Raw genomic sequence first — 12,500 nt, forward strand, 5'->3', positions numbered from 1 at the left:
AAGTTAAAACTAGCACGCAAAATGATTGGTTTTTACTCTTGAAAGTGAGGATGAATGACTGTGAAATAAATGTTACGTTAAGCAATGTTTTTAGTTAGAAACCATTTAGTGAAATCTCTCCTAACCACCCCCTACCTCCGCCAAACGAAATTTCGCAGAGACAAATCTGACAGTCTTCTGCGCCATTGTTCATTGCATTGGTTACGAAAACACTATGCAAGTATTTCAGCTAAGGATTTGTCGAGTTAGCAAGTTGCTTATGCGCAGGATTTTCATACTTTCTGATAGCTTGGCGTGTTACTCGAGGTAAAACTCGTCAAGAACGACCAGATTTAAGACATGCCCATTATAAATTTTACATTGCAGTTCTCTAGTTTTCATCAGAGTTGGTAATTCGTTAATTTGATATAAAGGACTGACACGTGAAAGACGTATCTGGTGCTGGAAGCTGAAATTCAAAATAAATAAATAAATAAATACAACAATAATAATAGTCATAACATCACCTGGGATTGAGAATGGTCCTGACTGAGGTATTGTGCTCTCCAAAAAGCACCGAGAGCAGTAACCATTCGTCTCTGGTGTTCCAAATAATGTGCAGTTTTCTTGACGGCATTTCATGCCATGAACATTTCCGCCAAAACGCGCAGCCTCTTCTGATCGATACAAGTGACTTTGAGTCTGGCAGACTTGAACGGGTGGATGGAGTGGACCGGCTGCAATGCTGTCAAAATGTCGATTTTGTTCCACGGGACGACTAACAAAGCCACTGTTGAAGCCCTGGGAATTGTTACTTTGTGGCGCTGACTCGGCAAGCAAGGGAGAATTTCCCTTTTTGCGAAGGCATTCCTCGCATAAGCCATCTACTCCCTGAATACTAAAATTTAGACACCCTGGAGTGGTGCATGGCAGTGGATTCTTGACCCCAGCCTTCTTAGCTGTTGCTACTGGTTCAGTTGTTTGCAGGGTTCTACTGGGACTGGTAGGGACACTAGCGGTTCTTGCTTTCACCTGGGAAAGAAATAACAATGAATTTTAATTGTCAAATGCATTTTGCGCTAGGGTACTAATTGGGAACACTGAAGAGAAATTAAATCAAACCAACTGATAGAGCGACTTTCGCATGAGAATGACCTTGAAAAAGTGTTCGTAATTTGTTTCACGGACCAATGCTTGGCAAGATTAAAACAAAGCTTCTCCTTTATTCCTGCCAAGGAATTCCTAATATGGGTAGTAAACGGTTCGATTGTCCAATCACATTACTGCACTTCAAATGACGCCACAGCGAAACTTTCCAGAAAGTTTCAAGGGAAGATGACGTTGTTTGCATCCGCGTTCGCTAAGCCAATGAAAATTCGCTCGTTTGTTTTTGTTCGATAAGCCAATCAAAATGTTTTGCAGTTTTGTTTACGTTCAGTTTCTACGTTTGTTTTTCAAGGTCATATGAAAGTCGCTCTATCAAAGTATAAGTACAAGGGAGGATTAGGTTTTTGCAAACGTTGGCCGTGTAGCACTTATATTTGAATAGAGTTAAGTGAATAGAGTGTCATGTGAAGCTTAGCACTTCACATCACACTCTCTTCAGTTAAGTCCTATGAAAGTATAGGTTGGTTTTCGAGAAGATGGGAAAACCGGAGTACCCGGAGATTTAACCTGTCTGTGCAGAGTCGAGAACTAACAAACTCAATCCACATATGACGGCGAGTCTGGGAATCGAACCCGGGCCACAATGGTGGGAGGCGCGTGCTCTCACTAGTTACTGCGCCACCCCCGCTCCTGAATAAAGTAAACACATATACTGTAGGAACAATAAAGGCGTATAGAAATCTCCAGTAACAACACTAAACCATGCACCTGCGACATCACAAATTTTTTGACTCCAAACCATAAACCAATAAGTTAAAACAGAAGCACATGACCTTGAAGGGTGTAACTTGCAACTCTTTTCCTTGGAACAAAGCTGGCCATTTTAGGACACCAATTTTATGCCCAAATATTGGTAATTGTCAAGAAGAGCTCTCCGAAAAACCTGTCGGCCGACTGTCGGTCAACTGTCGGCCGAATGTCGGCCAACAGTCGGCCGACTGTTGCCCAACTGTCGGCCGACAGTTTTTGACAGGTTTTTTGGGGAGCTCTTCTTCACAATTACCCAAATATTGGGAAAAATATGATCGAAGCTGCACTCGCGGGAAAATGCACGCACTACGTTACATCCAAATAAGGAAACTTTAAACTAAAAAAAAAAAAAACAACAACTAAACCAGAATTAAACGCTTCAAAGGTCATGAGCTTCAGGTTAAAAGAATGTAAGAAGCAAGTGGTTCCTTGTAAATAAACAAGGATACAAGTGCAACAAATTGCAATTTCATAAAGGGTAGAGTTCGATTCAAAGTAATGACATGATGAGTAGCTGGAAAATTTATATTTATACGCAAAAACCTTCAGATTACATTACATTGCGTTTCCGAGATTGAACCGGAAATGTTTTACATTTTCAAACCCGTCGCGACTGGAAAAATCTACCTCTTCGTTTCTTTATGAACTGGTCCCAGAAAAGCTGACAGAGTCAAAAAGAATTTGTCGCCTATTAAATAAATTGCCTAAAACGAGTGAAATTTATTCCAAATTCGTTCAGTGACTCAAATCACGTTCTCATGGAGAAATGTAATGGTCGGGATTTTCTTCATTCTCACAGTTAAAGATCTCTGAGAAAGAGCTTTCAAGTGCATACATACTTGTTCACTCCAACAAACTGCAAAGACCCCTACCTTATTGCCAGGGATAGCAGATGCTGTTGTTCCTTGTTGTCTGGATGGTTTTGGCTCTGGTTCCCTGCTTAATTCAAGCTGAAAGGCCCTTGCATAGCAAATCCGACAAAGGCCATTATCCTCAACTGCTGGTACACCACATCCCATTGCACATTTATTTTTTGCAGCTTGGGTAGACTGTGCAGTAGAAACAACTGTAGCAGCAGCAGCAGTTGAAGCAACAGCAACCTGACCAGCTTTTGGCCCGGTTTTTTGGCTTGCCCCAGAAAGGGGTCTTTGTGCTTGAGATGTCCTTGGTACTGTCGAGCCTGCTGTAGTAATCGCATCTAGTGGCAACAATGGACACTGAGATCGCACCTCAGAACTACCCAATGAAGACCCTTGGACCTGACCTTCAAAACGTCGGCATGAGGGATTTGATAAAGCTGATGCCACTTGATGGCCTGATGAACCTGATGCCATTTGATAAGTTGGTGCCACTGATGGTGTTGCTGTCACAGTGCTTGGAGGAGGTTGCATCACTGGAAAACTACATGTAACTGCTGTTTGTGCCATGGATGAAACTGGCCCTCGGTTGTTTGTCATTTGCAAAGACACAGCTGATCTCCCTCTGTAACATTCTTCACACAGATCTTTGAACTGAAACACCCCTTCATTTAAGCAACCAGGAGAGGCACACAGCACCCCTTTCTCTCCAGCAGCTGCTCCAAAAGGTGCCTGGTTTCTGTTGGTGACATCTGGTGGAGGTGATGGCAAGGAAGCAGGCCGAGCACTGGATGAAGCAGAATTTCCCACTAATCTTCCTCCTGAGTTTATAAAATTGTGGATGCATCCTGTGTAGCAGACAAAACACATGCCATACAAGGCTGGAATACCAGGAGAATTACAGCTTGGAGTCTGGCAGGGAACAAAACCAGCAGCTGCAGTTGCTATTGGACTACTGGGGGGCAATCCATTGGGGGAACCCACACCCAGACTGTTCTCCATTTGCAGACTGAAGGCTCTGTAGCATCTGGAACACAAATTATGATGTTCTGGCAGGCCAAAGAACTGACAACCATTCCTTTGGTTTGCACATGGAGTTGCAGTTGCCAAATGGACATCATTAATGCTTGCTGCTAATTCTTCAGCACTTCTCTCAGCATCAAAGCATCTTTCACAAAGGCCACCTTGCTCAGGGACAGCTGCATACTTGCAACCAGTGGTGCCGCACTTCCTGGAGGTTGAAATTGGGAGATTCATGGATGTGGTGGCTGAATTGGCCTTTGAGCCTCCTTTTTGCTGCCCTGTCGAAAGCTGCCTAGCAGGAGCATGTGGACTTGGTTGACTAGCTGCTCCCACACTCTTGAGATACTCATTTAAACACTTGGAACAGCGATAGCCAGTTTCTGTAGATCCAAAGAATTCACACCCCTGAGTCTTACAACGGACAAACTGAGGAGGTAGTTGTTGTATGCCTGGCTGAAACTGTGGCCTCTTCTGCCTGCTTTTTGACATGCGCTGGTACTCCTCTCTAGCCTTTGCAAAATACCTCTGGATAAGACCTTTCATGCAAGGAGGCTGCTCAACAAAATGTAGCTTTGCAACAACAATGCTAGATCTCAATTCACCAGAATTGCTTGTCATAGGGACTTTAGCACAGTCCAAGTACTGTCGCAGACGGTCACTTGCCATAGGCTCTTCATAATCAAACAGAAAATGAACAGGCAAGGGGGTTCCATCAAACTTGACCAGTGGCACTGCATGGATGCAGTTAGCCACGGTTGGCGCTGACCCACTTTCGACACCAAGGTCTAATTTTCCATCTTCAATGCTGACAACTGCTGTAAAATGACCATCAGCATAACCAATGACCAATGGACTTTTTACACAGTCAATGGAGTCCCACAACAGTGGCAAGTAAATGCCTCCAAAGTTAATTGGTGCATATGATTCATCAAAATGTCCTCTCAACGTTTCATCTGACACCACAATTATGGTCCGACGCAAGATGTTTGCCAGGACAAAAATATGGATTTCTTCCAGGCTTCCATACTGTGCACCACTGGCACCATAAGGATATTGAGACTGCGATGCTAGCCTTATGACTTCCTCCCATTCATGGGCCCACTGCTGCTCTGTTCGTTCAAATCCACCAGTTTGCGTCAACACTTGACGGTGTTCTTCAGCTTTCCAACGGTTGTGGTAGAAACCTTATAACAAAACCAGGAAAAACATATTTACACCAGATTGAATGGAAACTTTCCTTTACTTACAAGATAACCTTGTATATTACTATTATTAGTATTTGATATAATTATTAGGGTGCTGAAGCTATTAAACGCATTGTTCTCTGTAAAATTAGTACGTCAAACTTGTAACTGTTACAGTGCGTTTCACAAAACTTTTGACAGGTGGTTTGCAAAGACAGTTTATTTTTAATTCCATGAGCAGGGCTTCTGATATTTCTGTGTGGTCGCAGAGCTGCGAAATTCAGGTAAATCCGTGAATTCATAAAAACACCCAAAATTCTCCAGAAATATTAATCTTACCAAACACTTGTTGGTACATCATATTCAAAACTTATCTTGGCTATTGGGACTGTTTGCTTGCCATAAACTTACAAATTTCTCTTGAAACTTTGTCACTGCAATAAGCAAACAACATCCCAAAACTACTAGGCGTTCTTAAAATAGATTATCAGTAATTGTTGCGAAAAACTGGGCATGCAGTTTGCCATTGAAGCATTTCTTGGGCGCATTGATGTTGAAAGAGCAAATGATGATCTCTGTTATTTAAAAGGAACCTCATGGTCAAAACAAATAGCAAACCGCACTGCCTAACACTCAAATTTTCCTGCAAAATTGACAGTTTAGTAAAGGCAACATTCATTTGATAAGTTTCTATTGCTGTTGCTATGGCATAGGCTAAAGCTCATCATTCCCCACCCCCCCCCCCCCAAAAAATATTGACAAAATTGCTGTATTTTTTCATTAAAAACGTTCGTTAAATCAGTGCAAAACCAATCGCTTACCAGCAAAATTGGCCAAGGAAATTCCAGCGAAATCAGCCGTTTTTTTGGCAAATTTATTTGTCCCTGAAAATCCCGCAAAATGACTTTTTTCTATGACCTATCAGAAGCCCTGTATGAGAGAGAGAATTTCACCATTGCTCTCCACTGTTGTTTTGAAATGAGTGCTTTCACCACGCAAGGAAAGGCATTTCTCTGAAAGAGTCTTGAGGTTAATACCGTGATGTTTTTGACTTAGTTTTTCTTATTTTAAAAAATGAAAATGGCCTATTCAGACCTCGCATAAACAACTATGTTTAGATCATGATGCATTGTTGATCATCACTTCTGTTTTAGGCATTGTTATAATCACACACATCAGTTCCCTTTATAATAAGGTCCTCTACAAGTACCATAATTCCCATTTTTTGCCCAATTCTGCCATCATCCATGGACAGAAACTTGGGTAATCCTAAGTATTCAACATAAGAAACTACATGTACTGTTGCAGTAGGACAAGCTAAAATGATTTGCAACTTGAAGGCTCTTATGGCCCTGGTAAATGAATTTTATCACTTTATAGTATACACCAAGAGACATGCAACCAAAACTTTTGGTAATCAAATTAAATGGGTCAAGGTAGTCCAAGAGGTCAAAGGAGCTCATACTGCAAAACAGAGAGACTGTACTGTAGAACAAGAAATAATAAAATGTGCCATTAAATAGATGTAGCTTGGGAGCAAAGACGAAGGAAGGGGTACCACAAAAACTGCAATGAAATCCCTTGACCATGGGACGTTGCATTTACGATCCTACCTCGGGGTATGGGTGAGTAGATTCCTTCTAGTACGATTCCTAGCCGGATTACTCTTTGAAAAAACCTTTCCTATCGCCTCTCTTTTTTGTCGATGCCTTTGTGCGAGGAATCCTAGCAGTTGAATTCTGATGGACCTCATCTTGTGGGGGGGGGGGGCTCATTTACCTCTCCCATTGAATTAACTTACTTGTACCTTCCAAGTCCTCCACGAGTGCCTCATAAACAGTCTTTCTCAAGGTTTGATAACGGTCATTGACAGCCCACATTCCAATGGAAGCTGCATGCATTAGGCAGTTACCATCACCTAAAGTGTTAACGGTAACCATGCGACACAGCGAGCTACACCAATTCAGCCTCCTGGCTGTCTCCAATTCCCTCAATATGTGACCATCCACAAGAAAGCTGAACACAAATTTACGAAATTCATCTTCGAGGCTTTGAAGTGATGGCAAAACGAAGGAGTACTTAGTTGAATCACCAAGATGGCGGTGCTTAGTGGCTTCTTCTGGTACCACGACATCTTTACGGACAATTTCTCGTACGTCCAAGGCCAAATCCAGGTCGTTTAGAGAAATGTTGCGTTCAAACAGATGGCTAGGAGGTTGGAAGCAGGCAGCCATCTTCTTTGAAAACCAATTAACTAATGTTGATAATCCGTCTAACGTTCAGATTTTGTATCCGCAACTTCAGCAGGAATATAGTTAACTAGAAGATGGTCTGAACGTTCAGATACTTTCAAAGCAATTTCACGATGACGATTCTTATGACACGGCTGAAAGAGGAAGTAACTTCCTGTCAGGAATTTTGAGAAATATAGTTCACGTAATTAATTAAATCTAGTCCATAGTAAACTTCAAACCTTGGTTGAAAGCTCCTTTCAAATAAATTTGAAAACAAGCTACCTTTTCCGTTGAAAATTGCGCTAAAAGTCCCCTGACAAAGTGAAACAACCAACGAAGGCAGAAAGTTCAGTTGAAATAGTTCGTTACCGGGACTTTTCCCGAGGGGAAAACCCATCTCCACCCGTGTTGTTTGAAATAAATCTCAACTATCCAGGGTAGGCATAGGCTTTCTTTCTTTTTAATTGAAATATTATTGAATGGGTTCGGTGAAAAAGCAATTGAAGGAGTAAGAAGTTCTTTTCATATTGTTTTTGCCTTTATTCTGTCCCTTATGGAGTCTCTTTCTCATCCTGAGTGATTTTTTTTTTCAAACACAGACTTATCTCTCCCGGCCCTAGTAACAAGGAAGTGGATTCGCTCATCGAACAGAAATATTACGTCGTCATTGTTCCTGAAGTGTAAGAAAGGGAAAGTTTCTTGGTACCGGACCCGACATTGACGCTGAACGGGGCTTGTTTGTTGTCAGTTATTATAGGTAGCTATTACTTTATAAATGTGTTTTCTTGTTCCTCGATGCATGTGCTGTGTGGCACATGCCTCATGAAGTAGAAACAAAGTGAATGAGTAGAAAGAAAACAATCCAGGACGGGTAGAATCTTATCAGTTTCTTAAATGACTCATTTATTTATTTATATCAATGTACCCGACAAGTCCGGTGTAATTAACAATAAAAGTAAAATCGATCAAATGAGAGCAAAGAGAAAAAAGCATGAAGGTTTTCTAGTAACGGGCCGCAGCTGAAAGATGCTCAACTTCTTTCAGCACCGCATTTCGCACTCCTGGGGGAACAGATAGAAAATATGCATGTCCCCGCGAGATTCAAGGTCCAGGCCCATGGGCTACCCCTAATTTCTAACAAGAAACTGAATCGTACTATTGTTATATTAAATTTTGCCTTTTGGATTTTTGATTGCAATAACAATCCTTATTCTTAGCAATATAATGATTAGGGTGCTTTTAATTTAACCTGGCGCAGGGCTCGGTGCATGTCTGACATTTGCAGAAAAGGAAAGGAAAGGAAAGGAAAGGAACTTTATTTAAGTGTCTAGTCGTTCTAGTCTTGGGGACACTGTAAACTGAAATGAACAATGAAAGTAAATCAAGTCAAATGTTGGTTTTTGAGGAGAGGGGAAACTGGAGTACCCGGAGAAAACCTCTCGGTGCAGAGTAGAGAACCAACAAACTCAACCCACATATGACACCGTGTCCGGGAATCGAACCCACGCCACAGTGGTGGGAGGCGAGTGCTCTCACCACTGCGGCATTCCTGCACCCCGCAGTCTGCAGACTGCAGACAAATAGCGCTGATAAAGAGTATTTAAGTCTAAGAACCCATTTTAAAACGGTTAGCTTTCGCAATTATTGAAAGCTAACCGTTTTAAAATGGGTTCTTAGACTTAAATACTCTTTATCAGCGCTATTTGAAATGGGTGTTTAGACTTAAATACTGTTTATCAGCACTATTTGTCTGCAGTCTGCAGTCTGCAAATGTCAGACACTGCTCAGGGCCTCTTTATACTCTACTACAACTCCAGAGCCAGAGCCAAGAACAGAGTATTAAGGCCTCTGACCACAAAGATATCCCCAGCTCAGCAGACATCAGTAACAGCAACTTCCTTTAAAACCCCATCTAAAGATTGTGCCCCTCCCAGTTCTCTCCACCCCAAGTCCTGAAGTCACCACAGCTAGACCAGTGAAAGCTGTGAAACCACCAGAATGCTTAAACCAATAGTCAAACATTGGACTGTGCGCCACATTCATTTTGACATAGTTGTTGTTGGTGTTCTTGTTGTTTTGTTATAGTTGTAACCTTTTGTTTGGGGGAAGGGGGTGGAGGTGGATGCAGGATGTATGTTGAATAAAATCAAGTGATGTTGCTTAATCGAAGTCTGGCCCTTTTCCTCCATCTAACTCTGCAGGAATCTGATATGCTGACAAATTTATTTTTGTTTACATTTTTCAACACAGGATGACTTCTCCACTTCCCAGCAAAGGAAAAGTGGCAATTATTGGCAGGTTAATTCATTTGATTGATTGTTACTAACCAACACGTTCAGAATCTGCTGTTGCACCAGCAATGGGAAAATCAGACCGGTCCATTGACAATGCAAGGCTGTCAGATTTTTTTTCGAGTTAATTACTTCTTGCCAGATTGTGATGCCAATCTGTCTTCTGATTTTCCCTACTTTGATTCCTGAGAGCATGTAATTAGGAATTCCAGTTTGTTTGAACAATCTGATTTGTGAAGTTGAAATTTGCATTCAGCTTTGTGGAGGCTTAACATGCCTTGAAGATACTTTGCAACCAACTGCACTTACTTTAAACTTACAAGTCATAATTTATGTAAAATGTTACATGTACATTGTACTCTGTTACGGTTATAGTTACAAAAGGTGGAGGTATAGCCAAATGATATTCTCATGAATGTTCAATAGTTATTGATCAAACCCTTGTTAATTTTAACAAGTGTGCTATCATGATATCTCAGTCAGCAGTGTTGTCCTTGAGTATCCTGTGCTTGAATGAAAATGTGAGAGATCGGTAAATTAGCCAAATGTATTATTCATGAAGCCATAATTAAATAATTGCAAACATATTTTTTTATATAATTTCTCTGTACGAATTATCAGGGGTGCAGGGATAGTGCAGTGTGAGAGTTACTTGCCTCCCACCAATTTGCCCTGGGTTGGATTCCCAGACTCGGCAACATAATATCCTGTGGGTTGAATCTGTTGGTTCTTTACTCTGCACTGAGACGTTTTCTCTGGTTGCTCTGATTTCCCCTCTCCTTAAAGACCAACATTTGACTTGAATTGTGTTAATTGTTAATTTCAGTTTACATTGTCCCCAATTAGTGCTCCAGCGCTAGAACAACTAAACACTTGAATAAAATTCCTTTCCTTTCCTCTCCGTTACCATACTAGTGGTTTCAAAAAGTACTGACAACTCACTGACGAAAAACCTTCAAGTTGGCTACTTCGCTCAGAGACGTTGGCTACTTTTTTCCATAAATTGAAGTAATCAAAGACAGGTTCTTTCAGACCTAAGATTAAAATTCATTTTGACAATGACAACAGTCGCTTATAATAATTATTTTTATACTCATTGAAACCAAGTACCAACTTCAAATTTTACTTATTATAACTAAACCCCTGAATTGCAAGGATGCAGGGCTGGCATAGTAGTGAGAGCACTCGCTTCCCACTAATGCGGTGCAGGTTCAATTCCCAGCCTCTTTGTCATATGTGGATGAGTTTGTCTGCTCTGAGAGGTTTTTCTCTTGGTACTCTGTCTTTTCCCAGTCCTCAAAAACCAACATTTGATCTGACATGTCAGACTTGTGTTAATTTGTGGAATTGTGACTTAAAAGTAAGGCTGACTGATATTGCACTGTAGCAACATAAGAAGCATTACCCGGTATTTATTTAAAAATTATTATGTTTTCAAAAACATTGTCTCGGTTTCCAAAGCAAAAGCCTGACTGAAGGGAGGAGATGAAAGATTTTCCTTTAATATTTGATTTTAATTACTGGTATGATTTCCTTTAAAGATATTTTCTAAGAAGCCGCTAGCTTACGCTAATACAAGCACAAGGAATCGGCAGCAGTCTATCGCAAAAGAAAAAATGACTAAAGGAAGAGAATCGAGTAACTGTTTAATATTTGGAGGCAAACAACTTTCCAGCGCATTTGTTGAGTTGACACATTGTTTGTTTGGATGCACATTGTCCTAGTTCTTTCTGCTGCTGTCAAAGAGCTTTTCCTGAGTTCATGAATTGTGCTGGTGAAATACCTGATGTTAAAATTAAGCTCCCAGTGCATTCAGTTTGATGATTTTCAACGTTAAATAGACCCTCTGTAAAAGTTCAAAAAAACGAAGATTTGTTAAACATGCATAATCTTTAAATTTGTAATTTGGCTTGATTCCTATTTGTTGGCTATTAATGACAGGTAACAGTTAATTCAGTCACTTGAAATGGCTTTTTTAGTGCCTACCGAATACTGCAACATTCAACCAAGGACATTTTTAAAATGCTATGCGATTCAAGGAAGATTCGATCACCACCTGACTCATGAATTCCATGTTTACTTGAAAAGGCGATATATTGCACTCATTAATTGCTTCGCGATTCATGTGATTTTTCGCGTGAAATTTAATGCAGAATTCCCTCATCAGGTGGTGAATTTTCCTATAAATATCATGATAGCCCAGTTGAAGAGCATTATGAATGTACAGCACGAACACATGGTCTTGGGTTTTTGTCACATTTTAGCCTGGATTTTTTCATCTCCTTTGCAAAGTTGCTTACTTGCTAGAACTGTGATGATTTATTGCTGGACAAAATTAATTAATGTAATGCTCATCAGTTCAGCTGGCTAACTTCAGCCTCCTTTTGTCTTTTGCATGTATTGAACAGTGGATTGATTGGAAGATGTTGGTCAGTGGTAAGTTCAAAGTTTAAATGTATTCGGCATCTAGTAATTACAGAATGGGAGAAGTTGAATTATTATAGTAAAGCAATTGGCACCCTTGAATTTAATTTGAAATAGTTATGGTTCTATCAAAGGAATAATTTTGCTCATCATCATCCTTTAGGAAAACCCTCAGAGAAAGTAACATCAACAATCTAATGGTGTAGGAATTTACATTATGCACAGTAAGGATGTGGATGCAATTTGAGTTAGATAGAAATTCACTTATATAAACTTTTCCACGCTCTTTACATATAAATGGCTCCTGGACCAATAATAATTGTAGAAATCCCACTAGGCATGACCATTTTTTTTTGTTGCATGCCACCCTGTACATGTGCCACTTATCAAATGAATGTTTCTTTTTTTTTGGAGAAAATGGGATTTTACACATAATTTTAGTAAGTGGCTGATTTTGTGAAGTAGGCGGCAGTGGCAAGAAAGGGGCAGTGACATACTCCCTGAGAAAATTTTGAAATCTAGGAGCTAAGAAATGACATTTCCAGCAACAACATGTATATAGCTGCTCGTGGCCAAGTTAGAAGACAATTT

General features: G+C 40.5%; 2 protein-coding genes across 3 annotated transcripts in view; one reads left to right on the plus strand and one right to left on the minus strand.

Annotated features, from left to right (window-relative positions):
* The window catches only part of LOC138036672 (tumor necrosis factor alpha-induced protein 3-like), a 9,496-nt gene extending 1,949 nt beyond the window's left edge, over positions 1–7,547 (minus strand). Inside the window, exons 1-4 of one of the 2 annotated variants that reach the window (XM_068882790.1) lie at positions 7,477–7,547; positions 6,768–7,346; positions 2,769–4,960; positions 507–1,011 (exon numbers count right to left, since the gene is read on the minus strand). In XM_068882790.1, coding sequence (XP_068738891.1) covers positions 507–1,011; positions 2,769–4,960; positions 6,768–7,194 — 3,124 coding nt within the window. In that variant the 5' untranslated portion in view covers positions 7,195–7,346; positions 7,477–7,547. Of the gene's footprint in view, positions 1–506; positions 1,012–2,768; positions 4,961–6,761; positions 7,347–7,476 lie in introns of those variants that run through there. The other variant, XM_068882789.1, reaches the window with a different exon arrangement.
* Positions 7,548–7,840: 293 nt separating this feature from the next.
* Positions 7,841–12,500, plus strand: part of LOC138036673 (lambda-crystallin-like) — a 27,233-nt gene continuing 22,573 nt past the window's right edge. The window contains exons 1-3 of the mRNA XM_068882791.1: positions 7,841–7,951; positions 9,445–9,492; positions 11,894–11,921. Of these exons, the coding sequence (XP_068738892.1) occupies positions 9,446–9,492; positions 11,894–11,921 (75 nt within the window). The 5' untranslated portion in view covers positions 7,841–7,951; position 9,445. The remainder of the gene's footprint in view (positions 7,952–9,444; positions 9,493–11,893; positions 11,922–12,500) is intronic.

The sequence above is a fragment of the Montipora capricornis genome, unplaced genomic scaffold (assembly GCF_036669925.1).
Source record: "Montipora capricornis isolate CH-2021 unplaced genomic scaffold, ASM3666992v2 scaffold_496, whole genome shotgun sequence".
Classification (NCBI taxonomy): Eukaryota; Metazoa; Cnidaria; class Anthozoa; order Scleractinia; family Acroporidae; genus Montipora; species Montipora capricornis.